Raw genomic sequence first — 21,940 nt, forward strand, 5'->3', positions numbered from 1 at the left:
CGGGTGTGCAGGAACAGAATCAGGGACCTCTGGCGACGAATGCGAGGACGCATCGAAGCCGAAGCCTCGTGCGCACGTGACATGCAGGGCGGCCGAGGAAGGGAGGGTTTGGAATTGGATGAAAAGCGGCTATAATGGCAATTGGGAACAAGGCGCAGAAGAGAGAGCTAATTGGTTTTTACAATAGTCTAGTATGTGAGGTTTTTTTTTAAAAAAGTGTTTTATTTTCCAGTCCCCGTTCATCCTTGCTCGGTCTTACAGTTGCCGCACCTAACCGGAACAGATAAGGCAGGTCCGGTTGAAGGTGCGAAAAGCAAACTCTTTCACCTTGAGCTTTTACGCACAAATTTCAACACAAAACCGCCATATCATCAATATAGCATCAATTGCCCCATAGTATTTCATTGCCTGATTCTTAGGCCGCCATCAACTCCCCCGCCGTGCCAGCCGTAACATGAGCCCATATTATCGTCATGTGACCTGCTGAAATGCTCGGTACGCGCACGACGGCGCTGGTGTCCCTCCCCGAGAACTGTGGGTGTTTGTTGCGCCAGATATAAATCTACAAACTCCACCTACATCGGTTTACAAGGTATTGACACGTCCAAAAGAGTCTTCTTTGTACTGGTGACATCTGCGTACGCATGAAACCCGACCATAACAATCCACTTGCTGTGGTTCTACCATACAATTTCACCAATGGAAATGAATATCCAACAGAGGTGTTAGCGGCACGTTTCCTGGCTTGGAGAGTGGTGCTCAAGGATATCGTGACTTATCTCCGGGAATATGCTAATGTGCAAGAAGAAATTGTCAGGCAGCAGATGCGGTTACAACAGGCTGTCGGCCAGTCGGTCGGCTTGTCCACCGGTTCTGGTCACGAGAAAAACCACACAAATTCAACCCATGGCGGCCAGGATCTGATGAATACATTCTTTCTTCCTCTCGGTAACGGCTCGGTTCAAGATATACCTGGAGTATTGACGAAATACCACCTGCAAAATGTTGCAAACTCTTCCAAGACCCTCAAAGAACTCAACCAGGTTATTATTCCCAAACTCGACGAATTGCGTCGGGACCTCTTGGTGAAGATCAAGGAAATCAAGAACTTGCACAACGACTTTAAGACCAATTTGGGCAAGGAACTCGCGGAAACGAAGCACCTTTATGCTCAGTATATCCAGAACATCGAACTCTCCAATAAGCTTGAACATGGCTCGCACCCAGCAGCCCCAATACAGCACGAGGGCGAGCATGGAAAATTGGACCCATACTTGGCGAAAATGAAACTCGACCGCCAGTTGAAGAGACAACTCGTGGAGGAAAACTACTTGTACGAGGCTTACTCCAACTTACAGGGTGCAGGCGGAAAACTCGAGTCAATTGTGGTTCTCGAGATCCAAAACTACCTTCTGTCGTTCTTGGGACTCATTGATGTGGAACACTCAACGTTGGACAAAATCTTGTTTCCTGGCATCCGAGACGGATTTCTTTCCAAAGAGTCCACTTTTGAATGGGACTCATTCATCAACAGAAACCTTCCTTCCAACTCTGCGTCTGTTTCTGCCGTTGGCAACAATCCCAGTGGAGCCATTTCTGGAACTTTTATTGATCTCACCTTCCCTGCGAGAAAGTTTCACGACATCGCAATTCCCCATGCCGAGTCTGCTCTTAACGTTGCCGTGCGCGAGGGAAAGCTCGAGCGTCGTTCAAAGTACTTGAAGTCATACTCAAGCAGCTGGTACGTTTTGACATGCAGCTTTATCCATGAATTCAAGACACCTGATCGGAAAAAGGACATGCAACCAGTTTTGTCATTGCTGTTAGACACTTGTCAAGTGACCGACCACTCCAGAGATGATGGTAAGAGTGATGGTTTTTACAAGTTTGTTCTTACATCCAAGCTGACCAGTGGTCCATTCCATCGTAGCCACAATCTAGTCTTCAGAACGAACACCTACAAGGAGATGATTGATTGGTACAACGATATTAAAGCTTTGACAAGTCTTCCCACACCAGCATCTCGTGCACGCTATATTGCCAAGCGGTTAAAGCTTCTGGACAAGAACAAATTATCGAGAACCGCGAGCTTAGTCTCCAATGGCACTAACACGAAGTCGATCAAGACGGTGACGACAAACCAATCTAGAGCAGCTACCGAAAGATCGAAAGCGGCCTCTACAAGGTCAAAAGCAGCATCACCGGCAGCATCACAGGCAACATCAGGTATAAACAACCGCCTCTCTTCGACGTTCTCGCTGAAGAATGCCAACTCGCCTCGTTTGCCCAACATGATTAACTCGGATGGAACCATCATCACTCCAGTTGAGACCTATCAGGATGAGAGAGTTAGACAGCAACAAAAGCACGGTGATGACTCTAGTCTTCATCCTCAACAACAATATGTCCAACCTGGGTTCCAAGGTGGCTATATCATCGCATCACCAGGAGCGGCTCCACATCAGTTCTACGATCCTGTCCAGCAGCAGTACTACACCATTACTCCAGCCCAACCCAACTCGGCCCAAGGTCAACCACCATCTCAGCCACAACCACAATACTTTCCCACGTCACCTCAATTGAGTGTCCAACAACAATTTATTCCTGTTCCTCAGACCCAAGGAATGCATTCTCCTATGGGTTTCCCCCAAGGACAATTCCCTCATTATCCTCAGCAAACGTATAGTGATGGTACTACTTGGGGAGGCCAACTTCCTTACCCACACCAGAATGATAACTCTGAGTTAGAGTCACAGGTTTCAGCCTTCCCACCTCAAGAGCCTGAGAAAGGTGCAAACGCAGAAAAGGATGAGCAAGAGGAAGAAATGAACGACACCACCATCCAGCCTTCAGGAAACGAAAACGAGGGAGATGACGTTGAAACGTTGGAGACTAAAAAGACAGAGGAATTACAAGATGGCGTAAAAAATGTGTCCCTTACATGAAAATCGTGCCGGGGTCACTCTAGCATTGTATACTAGCATGTTTGAATGTTGTATTAGTTATTAAGTCAAGTAGACAGACTCAATTGGGTAAAGTTGTAGGTGAGACAATCCTGAAGTACTGCAATTAAACGAACTCCATTCACAGTGATTAGACTTTTCGATGAAAGACCGATAGTTGTTCTAGTTTCTTACCGTTCTTCACCTTCCTTCCCTTTCCTACAGTCCTACACCTTACACCGTCAATACTGTATTATTAGTACACTAAACAACCACACCAGAGTTTGATGCAATACGTGGCCACAAATCAGCACACTCCTTGGCAACTGGACCAGTGATAGCAGATCCCTTCATTTCACCCTTAGGGTTGACGATGACACCAGCATTATCTTCAAAGTACAAGTACACACCATCCTTTCTTCTCCATGGTCTAGCTTGTCTAACAACAATAGCTGGCATGACTTTCTTTCTCAACTCTGGCTTACCCTTCTTGACGGTAGCCATGACCATGTCACCAGCGGAAGCAGCTGGCAATCTGTTCAATCTAGCACCGAATCCCTTAACGGCCAAAACGTACAAGTTTCTAGCACCAGAGTTGTCGCAACAGTTCATGACTGCACCAGTTGGCAAAGCCAACGACATACGGAATTTGTTACCGGAAGCACCTGAACCAGACATAGTGAATTAGTAGTTTGGTGGTATAGAAGTTTGTATAGTCTTCAAAAATTTTTCACAGTGCGGAGGGGCCGTAAGAGATTACATAATGGAGGGCTGGAGCCCTAGGTAATGAGCTTTGAAGAATGTGCAGGAACGGATGCTGCAACCATTGGGAACCAACTGCACTACAGAAAAGTAGTAAGGACGTCTTCATACAAGTTTTGTGCATAGTATCAATTATTCTTCTTCATTACCTACTAATTATTAACAACCTTCAATGAGTTGGGGTTTCTGGTGATCATATCCGGCAACGACCCGTTACTCAATCTCCTTCTGCCAAAGTTGGCGGTTTGGTTGGGTGCCTCCTGAGGCATAGGTGGGTATCGTTCAAATAGAAACTCATCGTTATGCGTCAGATCAAATGAATGCAGATCACCACTACTCGAGTGGTATCCATGGCCCTTGACAGCACTTGCACCTGCTGCACCTGCCGCACCAGCACCTGCACCAGCTGCTGCACTGCTCATGAATGGATTGGGGCCAATTGAGTATTGATCTTTCTCATTGGGACCAGAAAGTGTGAACTCATCGTCATGATCGTCTTCCGAGTGACGTTTTTTGTACCACAAGAAGAATAGCAAACCAGCAATCAAGCAAACTCCTGCCAATGAACCAACAACCACACCTGCGATCCCTCCACCAGAAAGCGATTTCGATGAGCCATTCTTAGACGAATCACCTGTTGAAGATGCAGATGAAGATGACGAAGTTGTTGGCGATGCTGTCTTGCTAGATTGCTTGTCCGCGGTCGTTGATGGTGCTATCGTCTTTGTGATCTCAACCACCAGGTGCAGATCGGAACCTGTTACAGTGGATACTACTGTAGTTGGAGATGCAGAGGGGGAGTTGTCTGATGACTCCGTGGTTGATGCATCAGTAGACGAGGTATCAGATTTGGTAGACGAAGCCGTAGTTGAAGGTGCTTGTGAAGAAGAACTGGGACTCGTCGAGCTCGTTGATGTTTTCGTACGGCTGGTGCTTGTAGATGACTTCGTGCTAGTGGATGAAGAAGAAGAAGATGCTGCTTGCGGTTGTACGTCATCATTGGAATATACCAAAAAATAACCATCACCTCCACACATCTCATAGGGGTACCCCTGACATGGAGTGTTACAGTTTGAGCTGTCAGTTTCGTCACTCAGGTCGAGTTCGGTCGATCCGCAGTAACAGTATTGACCATCAGTAACAACTGCATAGGCCAGATCACTGCATTGACCCTGACAATGACCGGATGATTGGTATGTGTTGTCGTCGGAAAACGACAAGCTGCTTTTTATCGATGATTTGTAGCAGCCGCCTTTAGTCCAGCTAGCACTGACAGCTGTAGCTAAGCAAAGCAATAAGATATGTCCTCGACTTTTCATTCTGTATGGGTATCAATTGAAATAAAAAAAAAAAATTGTGCCGAAAAGCGACGAACGAGAGAAATAAACTGCCTGAAACGGATACGTGTTTACCGGGAAAGCTTCTGTTACGAAAATACCACCGGATCAACAACTCCAAATATCACCAATGGGCTTAAAAGGGTAATCGGCTATGGAAAACCTTGGTCGTAACGATGTAGCAATTACTGAACGAAAGACCTAATGTGGTGCTTGAAGGATAGTGTTAAGCTGGAGACCAAATCAACTCACAGCAAAAGCAAGAAGGAAAGCTGGGACTCAAAAATGCCGTTGTAAACAGCTTTTGTGGAAGGGTATCAAGAAAAAAATGCAGGGAATCGACAATAAACAAGGCAATTATCCTGTACGAGCACGGGCATGCGGGTTATATGCACACCCGGAATTCTTCAGAAGTAGCCAAGCCGGCTGGAATGTTTGGGAGGGAATAGCAACAAGAACTTGGCAAAACCGGTTTGTTTTGGTAAGGCTACGTGATTGATGAGGAATGTGTTTATATTATATGATATGGGTGCGAATTCGTGAGGGGATCAGCGGCTAGTTTAGGCGAGGAATTTCTTTTCGCACTGATTTCCCAATTAGTTCAGGAAACTGCAAAATGCGGCGGAGCGAAGTATTATGAAGCAATGTCTGGAGGCTTCAGGGTCGATAATATATAGAAAAATATGCAGAAGACGAAACGAGAGGAGTGGTTTTGGGGAAGGAAGGAAGATCCGAGGGTGATCAGTTGACTAATTTTATATATGCCATCAACATTCCGGTCTCTTGAGGGTATATTTAGAAGCGCGCAGTGAAAAATATCTCAATATTTACTAACAGGAGATAAGAGGAGATCTGCGTAAGAGGGGTTGGCCAGTTCTGGATATGTGGTACGATTTTGAACATACTACGCAAATAAACTTCAAGTGGACATTTAATGGACATTAAATGGACATCAAATGGAATCCAAATAATTGACAATCGTTCCTCATGTAGAAGCTGTAATTCGTATACTGGGCTCGCAACAATGCGTCGCGACGGAGGTGAAACAGGGTCGCGAACGGATCGCCAAAGCAAGAAAGCAACAGTTATATGCCCACATTTATGCCCAGTATTCAGTTATGTTAATCGTAGACAACCCTGACTCAATTACAACCTACACATAGAAACTCTACATCGGAGCTGATGAATGCACCCCCGGCTATTGTCTTGGGGTTCCTGCGTGGATTCTGCGATTTTATTTTTCGTGACAATGTTGTGCTTGATGCACGTAGCTGCGAAAAAAATCATTTAACAATATTTGCGATCCAGCAACCTTCTTAGTGATTTCGCCTCAATGCTATTTTAGATGAAAACCCATGGCCTAGTGTTGAGGGAAATTTGAGGTATAAAGTGAAGTCTTCCATCAACCAACTAGGACATGTTTCATACTCACATCTTGTAGCAAGTGAAGATCAATTCGACATTCCGGAAACGGGATTTTGGTCGATGAGGATAAAACTGATAATGATGCCGAATTGTATATGTTCTTTACCCAAGTCCGATCCCAATGATCCTTCAATAGAAGATATTCATACCATGATCTGTTTCTTTCAATTGGCCGTTGGAGACATCGGCTATCAAAAGACCGTTGTCATAACATTTCTTCAAAATAAGCATGACCTTTCCTCATCGTCAAGTACCCAATCGGAGTACTCCTTACTTCCAATTGTCATACATCGACAATAAGACCGATAAACAAGCACCTAGCTTGTGAAGATTGAATTGGGCACGGACATTTTACTTCTAAACAATTTTTTCAAGGCGGGGTTTCAAATCTATCGTAACGGGGGATTGTATCGTGATAATGACGGATCCGCGGTGATTTCGGTCATTTACAAGACTACGGTCTCACTTGATTATGGCAAGTTGAGGTTTCTCCGAAATGTCCACGGAGTCCGCGGACATGAGCCGCGCGAACAGAATAGAGTGAAATTCTCGATTCACTCAGCCAATCAAATACCTAGTGCTGCTGGTCTATGGGTTCTCTGCTTGGCATATAAATACCCACCAACCTCTTGAAAATGCCAACAAAATGACAACTTCTGTCTATGTTTCAGGTGCCAGTGGATTTATCGCACAACATGTGGTGCAACAATTGATCGAAAAAGGGTACCATGTCGTGGGTTCTGTGAGAAGTAAAGCCAAGGGTGAGCTTCTTGTATCGCAGTTTGGAAGCTCATTTGAGTATGAAATTGTTGAAGACATAGCCAAGAGCGGGGCGTTTGACGAATCGTTGAAGAAGCATCCGGAAGTAACTGTTTTTCTCCACACTGCTTCACCATTTCACTTTGAGGCAACGGACATTGAAAAGGAGTTGTACATTCCTGCTGTTGAAGGAACTACTAATGCTTTGAAAGCCATTGAGCAGTATGGACAACTGATTACCCGGGTGGTGGTCACCTCCTCTTTCGCAGCATTAATAAATCTTGATAGAGAAAGTGATCCAACATTGACATACACCGAAGAGGATTGGAACCCTTTGTCGAAAGAGGATGGTCTCAAAAACGCTTGGTTAGGATACGTCGTATCCAAGAAATTGGCTGAGAAAGTGGCTTGGGACTTTGTGAAAGAAGCTAAACCTAAATTCGATTTGACAGTAGTCAATCCGACTTACGTTTATGGCCCGCAAGCCTTCCAATCGGGCATCAAGGACAAGCTTAATACTTCTTCTGAGCTCATTAACTCAGCTTTGAAGATGGGCCCTAATGACGAGGTACCTCCAGTTACTGGGCCTTATATTGATGTTAGAGACGTTGCTGCAGCCCATTTGGTAGCTTTTGAAAAAGACGAAGCTAAGAATCAACGGTTGGTTATGGCTGATGGGCGGTTTACGTATCAAGACTTTTTGGATATCATTCACAAGCATTTTCCACAATTATCGAAGAATTTGCCTGTTGGAAAACCGGGCTCCAGTAAAGAGCAGCTTGCAAACAGCGCAAAGTTGAATTTCTCCAAAACTGAAAAGATTCTTGGTTTCAAGTACATTGGGTTGGAGCAATCAGTGGTTGATAGCGTCAAGCAAATTGTTGAAACAGAGAAGTGACAGAGAAATGAAATAGAGAAATAGATTCAGTATATGATATGACTGTTTAGTTCAATGCGAAAATTTTGGCATCATTTGATCTTTCATTTGCTTGAAGTATCTCGCATCCGTTCTTCAAACGATATTTTGCTCTATAAGGTATGGTACGTTTCTGTATGAAAATTGAAGTTGCAGCCCGCTGCTTGGCATGTATAGGGTATCGGATTTTCAATGCAGGATTTGAGTTATTATGGAGAATACTGTATCCGCACCGCTCTTGTCGCAAACACTACCACCCGCGCACGACCGCATCTCCATTTTCGTTTTCGTTTGTCTTTCGCAAGTTACCGGCGCAACACTGAATTGGCATAGACTGGAATTCTATGCCGCTCATATGGGTCGGGAGAGTGACTTGAGCCTTTTTCGCTAACCACGACCAGAACTGCGGTTCCTGTAGGTCGTTGTTTGATAGTAGTAGGGCAAACATGTAAACAGTAGGATTCTGCTTAATTGGTTTACAAGCAATTAATTTACAAGTTGGCAAACTTGCTAAGCTTGCTAAGCTTGCTAACCAGAACTTTTAGCACATAAGACATTATTTCGTAACCTTAACTTTGTCTGGTGATTTTTCGTTTTCCACTAATTTCTGTCGGCCATTTTTGGCCTGCCAAATCTCATTTCTCGCGACTTGACTTCGCATCATTTAAATCACCTTCTTATAGCATGTCTTCAACTAGGTCCATTGAGTGCATATTGACGAAGCACCAAGACCTCCTTCTGTCCCTACGGCTTCCTGACCTTCTTACTTCGCCTTCAGAACCCCTTGAATCCAAAAAAATACCATACGTCACCCATCTAGAATTGCTATCGATTGCCAACGATTTGCCTATTATCCGCAAAAACCTCCAAAAATACACAAAACACCGCAAATATAACGAGCTTACCGACGCAGTATGCCACATACAAAACACCGTGGACGAATATTTGTTCGTTAATGAACAACTCATGAATAAGTTCGACGCTGCAAGAGCAGTTCCCACGCCTCGATTATCAGAGGAACCTCAATCAGGAGACGAACACGATCCCACCAAACTTTCTCACGATGCTAACGATGATTTGTCCTTGTTGAGACAGCGTTTACTAGCTGGAGGTACACATACTTCTTTCGATGATGAGGCACCAAATATCAATAAAGCTAACGAGTACCATGAGTCCATCCAAGAGGATATAATGAGTGAATTGACGGGACTAGCTTCGTCGCTTCGCGAGTCTGCTATTTCGTTCTCTGCGAAACTTGCAGACGATAACAAAGCGTTGGATAAAACCAGTGATGCGATGTACAAGAACGAGACAATGATGCGCCAAGTAGGGAACAATCTCAACAATTATGTTACAAACAAAACTGGCGGAAAAATCTCCTTTTGGTTTCTTCTCAAGCTAACCTTGGTGGTGTACGCTGTTTTCTTTGGAATGGTTATCATTGTTAAAATATTTCCTAAATTATGATCCTACACACTCAGCATAGGTTTCACCTATTGACCGATAGCTACTTATCCGCTGGATTGGGTTGGTAGCTGACTGTCATCTGTCATTAGCTCATTATCTGATAATGTATTGCTGGATCTTGGCTCCGACGCACTTTGAGGTGCCGATGAATGATTTTGAAATTGCCTGGGTAAGTTACCACACCGATCCTTTCCGAAGTTGATTTTTAAATTTTTGTAATCGTCAAGCGACTTGATGCCATCAATTGCCTTGATTGCATTAGCAATGTTGACAAAGTTAATGAATGCACAATTTTTTTCTTCGAGATAATTGATTTGCTCAATATCTCCAAATTGAGAAAAGTCTTCTCTTAATTTTGTTGGGTTATAATAGTTGAAGTCTCCGAGATTGCCCACGTAGATGTTTCTCGAGGCTCCATTGGAGACAGCCAAGGATAATCCATTGGATAAAGGGCCCGAATGCTTACCCCAACCAACCTTGATTCTCCTATTATGAATGGTCAATCCGTGGAGTTGGCACATGGCATAAAATTGAGCCGCTGCAATGGGATCAATAAACGTAATAAAGCAAACATGACGCTCTTTTAAGAATCGAATGCTCTGCAAAAGCCCCCCTCTCACAACGTTACAAATTTCTTCCACAGAAGAATCTTGATGCAAGTTACCCAAATAGACGGTTCTATTGCCAAGGTTATTGGCTCCACCAGCTTGAGTTGCAATTTGAGCAGCTGCGGCCGATTGCTGTACCAATGCTGATGAGATAAACTCTCGGTCAGCTGCAGTGACAATATGTTCCATACCTGGGGCCAAACCCAAATATTGGGCCGCATTGTGTTGCTGGGTCTTGGTGATGAATGCACAACGATCTTTTCCATAAAAACATTTTTTGTCCAAATACTTCTCCTTCAAAGGCAAGTTTTGCACACATCTGATGGCACTCAAAATTGATAAAAAGTGAATAAATGCAATTCCCTTTTCAGGAATAATCTTAATGCTATCGATAACACCGTAAGTTGACAAATCCTCTCTCAACTCTTGCTCAGTCAAAGTCTCTCCGGTGATCGGATGATTCAAATTGCCAAGGTAGACGTTTCTGGTGGCTCCATCACGATGTATGGCGTCGACCACGGCGGGAAGCATGGGTGTGTTTTTGCCCCATCCTATCCTAATATCATGGCCCTTTATACTCAATTTCTTCAAAATGCAGTCGGAATGAAACAAGAGAGCTGACTGATGGTCAATGAACGAAATGAAGGCGCAGTTCTTTGCGGGAAGAATCTTGACCGATTCGAGAATACCCGACCGCACGTAGTCCAAAAGTTCGTTTGGCTCGATGTCAGAGGGAATGTTACCGAGGTAAACGGTACGAGAAGGCGCTGCGGGTGAACTGTTATCACCCTGAGGATTTCCGTATACATCGGACGGTTGGGCCATCGGATTTTGTGGAGCTGAAGGGAACGGAGATGCCTCATATGGCATGTTCAGCTGCATAGGAACGGGATTGAAACTCGACTCGTCCACATAGTAATCACTTCCCATGGCTCCCTGAGGATAACCCTCGGAGTATTGTTGATCATAGTTCCACTGAGGCTGTTGCATGATTGGCGGCTGATTACCATTGGTAGCCTGTTGGCCATCTTGAGGATAATAGGGATAGTATGGCTGACCCATATACTGCTGGTTCTGGAAGGGATCGTAGTATGACATGGTATGGACTCGAGACGGAAATTTGTGTACAAAAACAGGCGACGCCCTTTGACAATCTTCTTAGAATGTGTAAACGATGAAGTGAAAGGTAGGCAACAAAAAAAGCAAGAATAACACTGAACAACGAAGGTATATGCAAGTTTAGTTCATCAACGGATCCACTGTCAGATTGCAAGTGTCAACAGAAAAGATCAGCAAAACGAAGGACCCTGGCAAAAAAAACGACCACCTCGTTTCAAAGAAAGAAAGTCTTTGAAAGCTATCTACTTGAGAGTAACGTGTATCAGGCACTCTATTTCCAGACACCAGAAACACAAAGGTTGAAAATCGCTTCTTGCAGAATAAAACGTAGTGGAAATTACTTGCCAACGTTTGAACAAAAGAGCTGCGTCTGATCTGAACACAAAAAATTTTGGGGCATTTCACCATGGCACGACCGGAACATAGTGTAGGGAAGGAAGAGGTTATAGATGAAAAGTAGCGTAAAATGGTTGGGATGTGTACTGGTAGTTTGTTACGTCAAAGTAAAATCAGACCGAATCAGCTCAATTATACTGGCCGTAAAATGATACTGATCGTAAAATGATACTGATCGTTGATTGGCATTTGTCTGTACTCGTAGATGGACTTCATGCCTTATGTCCGAGATATACCGAGGTTATAACTCGCATGAATTATAGATTGAGTCTATAAAAGCGGGTATTGTTTTACAGTGCTACATAACAACAATCTTTTACTCTACTTCATCTATGTATCTCAGTCTCATGTAAAAGTTTCGCGATGAGATCGAATTGTTGCAAACAGTAGATTTTGTTAAACCACACAGAACGTTGTTTTGCTTCACTAATTGCCATTATTGAGCGTTCTGGGTCATGTCCTTTGCATTTGGGTTTGACAACGACGATATAGATACTCCTAGTGTGCCAAAACAGGTCGAAACGAATCCTCTAGATGCCGTCGATGGATTTCATGTTCCTGAAATTGTCAGCTTTGAGGACATTTTAACGTCTTTAAAGGACATCAGGATCACGTTCGACAACTATAGGACCCCCAAAGGTAACATTGTCTATAGGAGAGAGCTTTTCGATGTGAAACACCAGGTTATGAGTGAAGATGCTGCGAGCTCCATGGGGAGCATTTTATTGGGAGACGAAAAAGACGTTGATCTTAAACAAAATGTATATGAGGGAGGTTTCAAGAGCTGGGAATGTTCATATGACACAGTGGACCATGTTTCTGTTACCATGGATCTACTGGTTCCTCAGAGCATTCTCGAATTGGGCTGTGGAACTGCCTTACCAACCTGTTTCATTCTTCGCAAATATTTGGAGCAAATAAGCTCGAAAAACGATACCACATTCAAGCCAAGCTGCTTTGTATTGACAGACTTTAACTACGATGTGCTACGTCTAGTTACAGTACCCAACTTGGTTATTCATTGGGCATCTACAATTCCACCGCAGCAGCTACAGATGTTGTGTAGCGGCGAAGATGGTCCTCCACTTCAAAACGACGAGATAATTATCACTCAAAGATTCATTTCGGCAATTCTTGCTGACTTTGCTACCAAGAATATTTCCATCTCTCTTGTCTCTGGTGGCTGGAATCGTTCCTTCCTAAACATTGCAATGTCATTCGGCGTAAAAACATTGATCACCTCGGAAACCATATACTCCCCCCAGTCGCTCCCGCTAGTCGCCGAGCTAATTTTAGAATTAATGGCGCCTACCGGTTCAATTTGCAGCCGAGCCGTGGTTGCTGCAAAATCGATCTATTTTGGGGTTGGAGGCTCAGTGACTGAGTTTGTAAACTACTTGGAAACCCGGAGACCACAGAACATCGAGTTGCTGCGAAAAGAAGTCGGAGAGTCGCAATTGAAACGAGTTATCATAGATATATTAGCTCAATAATTTAACATAGTTGCGAGTACTGCAGGCAGTCCAGTGCCCGCTGTATCGGCCCATAAATATGTCGTCGTGCGACATCGCATGTACCAATCGTTTGCGAGAGTTTTCCTTCTTGTGTTTAATACAGCCATTGGCATCAATAATCAGAAAGGTAAGTCTTCAGGGGTAATTTAGCAGTGTTTGCGCTCATAGCAATGAGCATTATTTTCATAAAATAGGCTTTGTTGGGATCTGGCGATTGAGCAAGTTTTTCCTGTTCAGGATTCGAATTTCTATCATTGTTATATTGCCCTTATCTGGCGTTATCTGTCATATTTCAAGAGCTTGACGTTCGTTGTATGATCTAGAGACCGTACCAAACATACAAAACAACTCTGGGAGTTTCTTGAGGTCGATTTGTGTCGGCAATGTTTCCCTGAACTTCGTCGTCGAAACTTTAAATTGAATTTTTCACGCCAAAAATCAACCGAAAGTCATGGCAATTGTGCCATGTATGACAGTACAAACAGAAAGCTGCCATGTCCTCCTTTCCTATCCTGCCTTTTTCACCCGCTCAGCCATCCAATCAGATGACGTGATTTTGAAGCGACTGCATACAACATGTGCTCTCTAAATTTTTCATCAGTCAAGTACTAACAAACAGCCGGAAATGTTACGTTCGTCAATTCAAAGGATCGCTGTGCGTAGCCAGTCTACTGTCACGAAGACCGCTCCAAGAGCGTTGTCAAACGCTTACGTAGGAAGCTTGGAAACTAGATGGGAAACCTTACCAAAGGAAGACCAAACCCGCATCACAGAAGAATTAAAAGCTAGAATGGAATTGCCATGGCAAGAGTTGACTACCGCCGAAAAGAAAGCCGCTTACTACATCTCTTTCGGTGAATGGGGTCCTAGAAAGCCTTTGCACGCGCCTGGTGATGCCGCTAAGGTATTCTGGGGAACCGTTGCCGGTCTTGTGGCTGGTGTTGGTTTGTTCAGTTTGACCAGAATCTTCGCTGCTCCTCAACCGGAAACCTTGAACAGAGATTGGCAAGAGGCCTCCGACGAGTACTTAAAATCCAAGAATGCTAACCCATTCACTGGCTACTCCCAAATCCAGTAATTTTAGCTCTATGAGCTCATATTTTAGTTATTTTCTAACTAGCATTACAATGATAAACGCTATCTACGTATTCGTAACTGTCGTAAATGTTGTGTTTCTAACGAGTATCTTCATCATCCTCGTCGTCGTCGTCCGTGGGACCAAACTCTCCTTCAAAGATAATTGCCCCGGCTTTGCGTCGTTCTTCTATCGTTATGCATTCAGGCATCTCCAAAATGGCCTTCGCCGTGGGCCTCTCAAATGGATCTGGCCTGAGCATTTTATGCACCAATTGGTCGAGGTTATTCGAGCCGCATGCAACCAAGAAATCGGGTGCACCACTCGGTATCACGTCCCTTAGATCCACCTCTCTAATCGTGGTATTTGGCTGCTGGAGTTGAATGGTTGTACTTGGGTATAATGACGATGTAGAAGAGTTCGCCATGGAGTTGTAGGATGTCAAGGACGAGAAGTTTCTATGCAGCAAAAAATCGCTAATGTTGTCACTCGATAGTTTGCCAGCATCACTGAGGTCTCCAGATCTCAACTTACGCCAAGGTGTTCCATTGTCTGGGAGAATAACGTTGGTTGCAATTTCCAAGATCATCAACCCCACGCTAAAGATGTCTGCGAAAGGAGTGTAGATTTTATCGTTGATTAGTTCCGGTGCAATGTAATTGCGATCTCCTTCAAGATCAAAGTCTTTTTCAAGGATGGGCAATTTGGTTGCAAGTCCAAAATCACCAATTTTCAAAAAACCTTCGAATGTAACAAAGATATTGGCTGGTTTCAAGTCAAGATGGAGGTAATTTTTCATGTGAATAAACCGTAATCCACTTAGGATTTCAATCAATATTTTCCATACTCGGAATTCATCGATTTTGTAGTTTTTGTTCTCTTCCAAGAATTGAAACAAAGTTCCTCCTTCACAGAACTCAGTCATAATATAGTAGTAATCATTGAAATCCCAAGCCTCGATGAAGTAAACAAGAAAATCCTTACCTTCTTCTTGTTCTTGCAAGTTTGCCTTTTCGTTATCTTTCACCGAAGTGAGAACACGCAAAGCTTCAATCTCTCTTCGAATAGTTTTCAATTCAAGTTTACCAAGCACTGGTCGTTTTGTTCTTTTGATGGCGTATCGCTGTCCTTGAAATGAGCATTCGAAAGCAAGAGAAAACTCACCGCTTCCAAGGTACTTGATATTTTTAATGCCAAATTTTTTAACCAAATGATCGTCTATCTTGGGTTCTTTAATCGTGACTTGAGATGAACTGAACATTCCCTCTCCTCCTAACTCGTGATATAGAGCTGTGGGTGTGGATGGTTCCATCTTGGATTTCATTCTTGACACCAAAGTTTGCGGTTGATTTTTTGGAAGCTTGAGGTGGAGGTGCTTGTAGGACAGGGGACTAAAGTTGGCAGGTGTAGAGTGTGATTTTTTGACTGCTTTGGTGGGAGTTTCCGGATTCATGCTATCATCTGAATCGAAATCGATATCGAAGTCACCCAAGACACTGACTTTGTTGCTTCGACTTGAGGTCTTAGCAGGTGAAGGTATCTTGAAGAAGCTATCGTTTGAGCCCAAGTCGGTCACAGAACCAAGAGCAGCTGCATTTCGACCAATTTCGATAGAAACGTCAGAGTTATCTGGTCCAAGCGTCAGCTTTAAGGGCTCTTTCGATTCTTTTAGGAACATAACTGGATGAGGCTTGACGGGGGTCTCTGGAGGTCGTTTTCGTCCAATGCTAGCAATACTATTCTTTTTAAGCAACCCGGTAGACCGGAATGCAGTTTGTAACGGTTTTACAAACCGATACGATTTTGATTCGTCGAGTATGGACTTGGGTTCGTGAATATTTTCTTTATCATCGTCAATTGGGGTATCAACATACAGCTCAGCGTGGTGAGTTCGATTTCGTCTGATATCAGCGGTAGTGTCTTCGTAGATTGTCACGGTGGGCTGGGCTGGTTTTTTATATCTTGACGGACTTTCTGACATATCCATGAAATCTGTAACATGGCCCTTTAAAGGGGAGGATTGGTAACTCATGGACGGGCTCGAAGCCTGGTCGGCAAGCATCTGAGACTTGTTTGGTTTGCCAAGTTGATTATTAAATGCAGTGATTGATTTCTCATCATTTTTCAAGTTTTCAGTTCTGAATGGACTATCGGAAGTTTTTCGCAACTTGTTGGACACCCTCGAAAAAGGCGTAGACATGTTGATGGGATTAGAACGAGTGGGGGTCTTGCCCATTTTGGCAGGAGAATGTAGTCCTGAGCTTCCCAAGCCCGAGAGAAGTAGATGAGACGAGGACTTTGCGCCGAGCCCCACCGAAGATGGTGATGGGGACTGGCTCACGAGCTGATGGGGTCTTTTGAATTGGTTGGGTGTATGCTCGCCGCTCTTGAACACCGGGGTTTCGATCTCGTTGAGGTTGGGGATCAAATCCACTTCAGGGCGCGGTTTTAACGCCGACAGCTCAATTGAGAGATTGAGGTATTTGGAAGACCGTTTGATCGAGGATGTCCTTTCGTCATCACTATCCAGCGACATTTGGTTCAGGATGTTAGGCGGCTGAAGCGTCTGAAGCAGACTGGAGTTGTTGCTGGTTCCTGAGTGTATGCGGGATTCTTGTCCACTGTATTTTTCAGGTGAAGGGTCGTTCAAGGAAGTTTGTTGGGTCGGGTTCCGCTGGTTAAACAAACGTACCGGCTGAATAGTATCATCGTCGTACCCGCTGGCGCCAGTATCGTGTTTCAAGTTGAATGGAGGCGACTTACTGATCTTTTTCTTCTTGTGGGTTTGACTGTCATCGTCTAATATCAACGTGTTGAACGAACGGGAGAAAGTATTGTAGAAGTATGCGTCACTAATGGGCTGTTTGGAAGGCGTTTCGAACGAATCTCGCGTAGCTGATGTTGATCCCGACGAGCGAGAGCTTCCAGAACCACTGCTGGCGGTGAGAGGTGGCCTCATTTATGACTGGTAAACTGAAGTACCACCTTTGAGAATATGTGTTTTGGAAACAATAGGCAGTATGCAGAAGCGTAAAGGATGAAAGTAACACAGTATACTGGTGATGTTGTACCGCAAAGACTAGTTTGGCTGGATGGTGACGACTCGTAACCTGGCGGTCATTCTCCTCCTTGACCATAACAAACGCGACGCGAAAGTAAACAACGCGTATTCGTTCACGTGATGAGCGGCACGTGCTTTGAGCGATAAATGGAATGTCATAGGACTGTCAGAAATGTCTCAATGTAGCCGAAATTGACTGGGTGGTACCTTGTTCACATATATAGCCGCTGGCCGAGTCTCAGGGCTCAATGCCAAAAAATGATAATTTTGAAGTGGCCCTAAATGACCGACCTAAGCAGGTATGAGATTTACTCCGAGCGTAAATTTCAGACCGGTCAACCGCGCGCTCGCATCGGCCCACCAGGCGAGTATCTCACGTGCCAGTGGCACCGTGCTTGCGCCAGTGCTGGTGGACCCGTGCGTCCAAACGTAAGCGAAGCGCTGACAAATTGCGCGTGCGTGATTGGCTCCTGATGCATCTGATTACTTCCCGATCGTAAACCTTACCCTAATTAGACACCGCCGCGCCATATAACTGAATATCTGTCACATATTTTCACGCACCATTTGACCCTTGCTTTAGCTTTTTGGTTTGTTTTCCTTGCAACTTGTGCTACCCAGGTGTACCTCCCTTCATTACCTTTGCCGAACGCCACCCATCGGCATCGCCACCGGCTCAAAATTTATTTTTAAACTGACTTAAATTTGTCATTTTCGCTACCACACTTTCAAATCACACCATCAAAATCTTGATGAAATGTCCGTCGATGCACTTCCTGGCCAGCAGTGTTCCAACTGCGGCACCACGAAAACTCCCCTATGGCGACGGGCGCCTGATGGAACTTTAATTTGTAATGCGTGCGGACTCTATTATCGGTCCAATAATTCCCATCGACCGGTCAATTTGAAACGACCTCCAAATACCATTCCGGTGTCATCAAAGCAGGGTTCCTGTCGAGGCGATGGTCATTGTAATGGAACCGGAGGATCGGCAGCGTGCCGAGGATGTCCAGCTTACAACAACCGGGTGGTGATAAAAAAGGACTCCGAAAAACAGTCTGATTCCGATGACGAAACCGCCAAAAACCTGCCGCTGTCGCCGGGTCAGAACTCTATCAGCAACAATGGAGCCTCAAATGGCGCCGAAGACTCGGACATGGCCATTGCATGCTACAATTGTGGCACCACCATCACTCCTCTTTGGCGCCGAGACGACGCTGGAAATACCATCTGCAATGCCTGTGGGCTCTATTACAAGCTCCACAAGAGCCACCGACCGGTGAAAATGAAGCGTACCACCATCAAGCGCCGAAAACGCCATCTCAACGAAACGACGTTGTCCACAGCCTCGGAAAATAATCGCATTGAAAAACCTAAAAAACTGCCCAATATCGCCCCTAAAAAGTCCCCCGGCTCCGCTAAAAGCTCAACCCAGTCGCCACGGCCCCCTCAGGGTGCATTGGGACCTCTCCCTCCTATAGCAAATGGGCCCCCAATGTTCGGTCCTGGTCACGGTAGCCACGGCCCTGCCCCTTCTCATATGGCACCACCAGGCTTTGGTCCACCTCACGGCCCGTCACATTACCCTCCATACACATTTCATCCCTATGCTGGACTCAGAATACCCAACGGACCCGGCCCAGTACCGGGCCCACCACCTCCGATGGGGTTTGCTTATACGGTCTCTGCGCAGGCGCCATACATGTATGGAGGTGCTACTGTGCCTCCTGGACCGGTGCCAGGTCCCGCCATGCATTCAATGGTCCGAACTCCGCCGCACGTAGGACAGGGCTCTGCTCCTTCGCAGCTTCCACCCATCAAACTTCCGCTGCTCAATCTCCCAAAGGGTTACCAGGCGTCTACAATTCACGTTACGCCGAAATCGCCAAAATCTCCGAAATCGCCAACCATTACTTCCAAGAGGACAAAAACACCCATTCCCGTGGATTTCACCACAGCATTTCCCAAAGTGGAGCCTATAGACGAGAAAATTTCCGAGGATGCAGGCACCCGTTTGTCAATTGGCGGGCTCTTGAACAAAAAATAGTAATAGATGCATCAATAGTCACTACATTCTGTTCTTCTGAGTTAGTAGTCTTCGTCTTCATCTTGGCTCAGGTCACGTGCGATGGGGAATCGACCCCAGGTTTGGAACGGCGGAATGAAAAACATTTGATGGCCGACTTGGAGCTTACTGATACCTCTATCGACTCGTCTTTGGGCCGCAAAGTCAAGGATGTGGCCGCGGGTTTCGTGGGAGGGGCTACACAGGTGCTCATTGGACAGCCTGCTGATTTGGTGAAAATTCGGCTTCAAACTTCAGGAGGAAATACCAGTGCCAGTCAAGTTATTAAGGATGTGATCAAGAATGAAGGGCTTTTGGCGTTCTACAAAGGCACATTGCCTCCCTTGGTAGGTGTGGGAGTTTGTGTTTCTCTTCAGTTTTACGGGTTCCATGAATGCAAGCGTCAGTTGTTGAAGCGGTCCAACCAGACCGAATTGAATTTGTGGCCTCAAACGTATATTGCTGGAGCGTGCGCTGGAATAGTGAACACTCCTGTCACGGCGCCGGTTGAACAGCTTCGTATTTTGAGTCAATCGAGCAAGTCTTCAGGAAGTCCATTACTTGCAACCATCAAGTCCATCTACAGCCAGAATGGATTAGTTCGAGGGATTTATCGTGGAACAGGAATCACGTTGCTTCGAGAGATCCAGGCGTACGGAGTCTGGTTTTTGAGTTACGAAACTTTGATCCAAAAAATACAAGTGTGGAGGAGATATACTCATCGAGACCAAATATCCACTTTGGAACTACTCGGAGCCGGTGCTCTTGCGGGCAACTTTCTCTGGATCTCGTCGTACCCCATCGACGTCATCAAGTCCAACATCCAAAGCGACAAATTTGGCGCCGATTCAAAGTTTAATGGAAGTGTTTTAAAGGCCACAAAAACGTTGTGGGCCACTCAAGGTGCTCGTGGATTCTGGAGAGGAATTGGTCCGTGCTTGGTCAGAGCCACACCATGTAGTGCGGGTACATTTGCCAGTGTGGAATTGGCGCTCCGGGTAATGGGATAGAGAAATACATGAAAGTAAATAAGATGTAAGAACTCAGTGATGGCTGCAATTTAATGAGCGAGAGATCTGTATCGCCGGTCCTGCATATAGCCCCGCCAATCAGCGGTGCTCACTTTTCTGTTACTCGCGCAGCTCAAACTCACTGTCAAGTCCGTCGTCGTTGCAATGTTTAAAGCCGTCTTCACAGCACCTAACGGCCGGATCGTGGCTGCTCCTGTTTCCAGGACCATACAGAATAGGTTTTTTTCCGTTGCATCTGCTTTGAATAAGCCAGCAACTGCTTCGTCTACAGAATATTTTGCTACTGGAGGACTGAGTCAAGCGGTTTGGCCACAAGGTTTCAGATTGCCCAAGCCTAAAACATGGGAAGAGAGTGGTGAGAGTGCATTATCCAAGGCCACCAAGTTTTTTTTCTTGAGTGAAATTGCCAGAGGAATGTACATCTGTATGGAGATGTTCTTCAGAGCTCCATATACCATCTATTACCCATTTGAAAAGGGACCCATCTCTCCCCGATTCAGAGGAGAACACGCTTTGCGGAGATACCCCAGCGGTGAAGAGAGATGTATTGCATGTAAGTTGTGTGAAGCTATTTGCCCAGCACAAGCCATCACCATCGAGGCAGAAGAACGTGCCGATGGACTGAGAAGAACCTACAAGTACGACATTGACATGACCAAGTGTATCTACTGTGGCTACTGTCAGGAATCGTGTCCCGTGGATGCCATCGTGGAGTCTCCAAATGTGGAGTATGCGACCGAGACCAGAGAGGAGTTGTTGTATAATAAGGAGAAGTTGTTGGAGAATGGTGATAAGTGGGAGCAAGAATTGCAATACTGTATTGATGCTGACGCTCCATACAGATAAATAGAATAAACGAATGAGCAGCGAGCGAACGAGTAGCGAGAAAATGAATAAGCAAGCGAGCGAAGCGAGAGTAACAATGGCAGACAAAAAATGACAAAATGACAAAATCATAAAATCATAAAAATACCTATCGACTCAATACATATTCTACTCACAATTACAAACCTTTTAGTATTTATCCTCTTCTTTTATCACCCTATCCTTTTTTCTCATCCTCTTTTTTTAGTTCCCTCTCTTTTTCTTGCAGCCGCGCCCCATTCTCGTCCCAAACACTGTGCGACAAGCTGAGAATTTCGCCCGCAGTGACAAATCCACCGTTTCCTACCACAACGAATCCCTTGCTTACCTTGCCGGAAGTCGCGGCGACGAGGTTTATATACTATAACCAACCCCCTGAATCATATCAAGTGCCCAAAAACAACTTTTGGGTCGATTTCATAAAGTTTTAGTTCATTCACTTCATCACCAAAAGTGTTCCAAATCACCAAAGCACCAACAACCCCAGCTCAGATCGATTACAACAAACCAAAACAGATCATACAGCGCTCTAGTAGCTCCTTCTAGTCCGAATCCTCACCAAACCAAGCCATAGCCTTCGACCTGTGTGGTTCTAATAA

At 45.0% G+C, this 21,940-nt stretch overlaps 13 protein-coding genes across 13 annotated transcripts; 8 read left to right on the forward strand and 5 right to left on the reverse strand. All coding sequences in view use genetic code 12, as the record gives it.

Annotated features, from left to right (window-relative positions):
* Nucleotides 1-644: 644 nt before the first annotated feature.
* On the forward strand, nucleotides 645-2,945 carry SLM2 (phosphatidylinositol 4,5-bisphosphate-binding protein; the record flags this gene model as incomplete). Its single annotated transcript, XM_001483099.1, has 1 exon — nucleotides 645-2,945. One exon carries the CDS (start codon nucleotides 645-647, stop codon nucleotides 2,943-2,945), a length of 2,301 nt encoding a protein of 766 aa, XP_001483149.2.
* Nucleotides 2,946-3,206: 261 nt separating this feature from the next.
* On the reverse strand, nucleotides 3,207-3,620 carry RPL23A (60S ribosomal protein uL14; the record flags this gene model as incomplete). The annotated part of the gene is made up of 1 exon (XM_001483100.1): nucleotides 3,207-3,620. The coding sequence occupies one exon, from the start codon at nucleotides 3,618-3,620 to the stop codon at nucleotides 3,207-3,209; it is 414 nt and encodes a 137-aa protein (XP_001483150.1).
* A 236-nt stretch (nucleotides 3,621-3,856) lies between these two features.
* Nucleotides 3,857-5,023, reverse strand: WSC2 (Wsc2p; the record flags this gene model as incomplete). Its single annotated transcript, XM_001483101.1, has 1 exon — nucleotides 3,857-5,023. One exon carries the CDS (start codon nucleotides 5,021-5,023, stop codon nucleotides 3,857-3,859), a length of 1,167 nt encoding a protein of 388 aa, XP_001483151.2.
* Nucleotides 5,024-7,112: 2,089 nt separating this feature from the next.
* On the forward strand, nucleotides 7,113-8,123 carry PGUG_05107 (SDR family oxidoreductase; the record flags this gene model as incomplete). The annotated part of the gene is made up of 1 exon (XM_001483102.1): nucleotides 7,113-8,123. The coding sequence occupies one exon, from the start codon at nucleotides 7,113-7,115 to the stop codon at nucleotides 8,121-8,123; it is 1,011 nt and encodes a 336-aa protein (XP_001483152.2).
* A 702-nt stretch (nucleotides 8,124-8,825) lies between these two features.
* PGUG_05108 (SNAP receptor) lies at nucleotides 8,826-9,608 on the forward strand (the record flags this gene model as incomplete). Its single annotated transcript, XM_001483103.1, has 1 exon — nucleotides 8,826-9,608. One exon carries the CDS (start codon nucleotides 8,826-8,828, stop codon nucleotides 9,606-9,608), a length of 783 nt encoding a protein of 260 aa, XP_001483153.2.
* A 44-nt stretch (nucleotides 9,609-9,652) lies between these two features.
* PGUG_05109 (uncharacterized protein) lies at nucleotides 9,653-11,314 on the reverse strand (the record flags this gene model as incomplete). The annotated part of the gene is made up of 1 exon (XM_001483104.1): nucleotides 9,653-11,314. The coding sequence occupies one exon, from the start codon at nucleotides 11,312-11,314 to the stop codon at nucleotides 9,653-9,655; it is 1,662 nt and encodes a 553-aa protein (XP_001483154.2).
* Nucleotides 11,315-12,186: 872 nt separating this feature from the next.
* On the forward strand, nucleotides 12,187-13,224 carry PGUG_05110 (uncharacterized protein; the record flags this gene model as incomplete). The annotated part of the gene is made up of 1 exon (XM_001483105.1): nucleotides 12,187-13,224. The coding sequence occupies one exon, from the start codon at nucleotides 12,187-12,189 to the stop codon at nucleotides 13,222-13,224; it is 1,038 nt and encodes a 345-aa protein (XP_001483155.2).
* Nucleotides 13,225-13,870: 646 nt separating this feature from the next.
* On the forward strand, nucleotides 13,871-14,323 carry COX5 (cytochrome c oxidase subunit Va; the record flags this gene model as incomplete). Its single annotated transcript, XM_001483106.1, has 1 exon — nucleotides 13,871-14,323. The coding sequence occupies one exon, from the start codon at nucleotides 13,871-13,873 to the stop codon at nucleotides 14,321-14,323; it is 453 nt and encodes a 150-aa protein (XP_001483156.1).
* Nucleotides 14,324-14,420: 97 nt separating this feature from the next.
* On the reverse strand, nucleotides 14,421-17,279 carry SWE1 (tyrosine protein kinase; the record flags this gene model as incomplete). The annotated part of the gene is made up of 1 exon (XM_001483107.1): nucleotides 14,421-17,279. The coding sequence occupies one exon, from the start codon at nucleotides 17,277-17,279 to the stop codon at nucleotides 14,421-14,423; it is 2,859 nt and encodes a 952-aa protein (XP_001483157.2).
* Nucleotides 17,280-18,138: 859 nt separating this feature from the next.
* SFU1 (Sfu1p) lies at nucleotides 18,139-19,428 on the forward strand (the record flags this gene model as incomplete). The annotated part of the gene is made up of 1 exon (XM_001483108.1): nucleotides 18,139-19,428. The coding sequence occupies one exon, from the start codon at nucleotides 18,139-18,141 to the stop codon at nucleotides 19,426-19,428; it is 1,290 nt and encodes a 429-aa protein (XP_001483158.2).
* Nucleotides 19,429-19,556: 128 nt separating this feature from the next.
* On the forward strand, nucleotides 19,557-20,456 carry YMC2 (Ymc2p; the record flags this gene model as incomplete). The annotated part of the gene is made up of 1 exon (XM_001483109.1): nucleotides 19,557-20,456. One exon carries the CDS (start codon nucleotides 19,557-19,559, stop codon nucleotides 20,454-20,456), a length of 900 nt encoding a protein of 299 aa, XP_001483159.1.
* A 165-nt stretch (nucleotides 20,457-20,621) lies between these two features.
* On the forward strand, nucleotides 20,622-21,323 carry PGUG_05115 (uncharacterized protein; the record flags this gene model as incomplete). Its single annotated transcript, XM_001483110.1, has 1 exon — nucleotides 20,622-21,323. The coding sequence occupies one exon, from the start codon at nucleotides 20,622-20,624 to the stop codon at nucleotides 21,321-21,323; it is 702 nt and encodes a 233-aa protein (XP_001483160.2).
* Nucleotides 20,844-21,434, reverse strand: PGUG_05116 (uncharacterized protein; the record flags this gene model as incomplete). Its single annotated transcript, XM_001483111.1, has 1 exon — nucleotides 20,844-21,434. The coding sequence occupies one exon, from the start codon at nucleotides 21,432-21,434 to the stop codon at nucleotides 20,844-20,846; it is 591 nt and encodes a 196-aa protein (XP_001483161.2).
* Nucleotides 21,435-21,940: the final 506 nt, after the last annotated feature.

Source organism: Meyerozyma guilliermondii, genomic scaffold, assembly GCF_000149425.1.
Source record: "Meyerozyma guilliermondii ATCC 6260 scaffold_6 genomic scaffold, whole genome shotgun sequence".
NCBI lineage: Eukaryota > Fungi > Ascomycota > Pichiomycetes > Serinales > Debaryomycetaceae > Meyerozyma > Meyerozyma guilliermondii.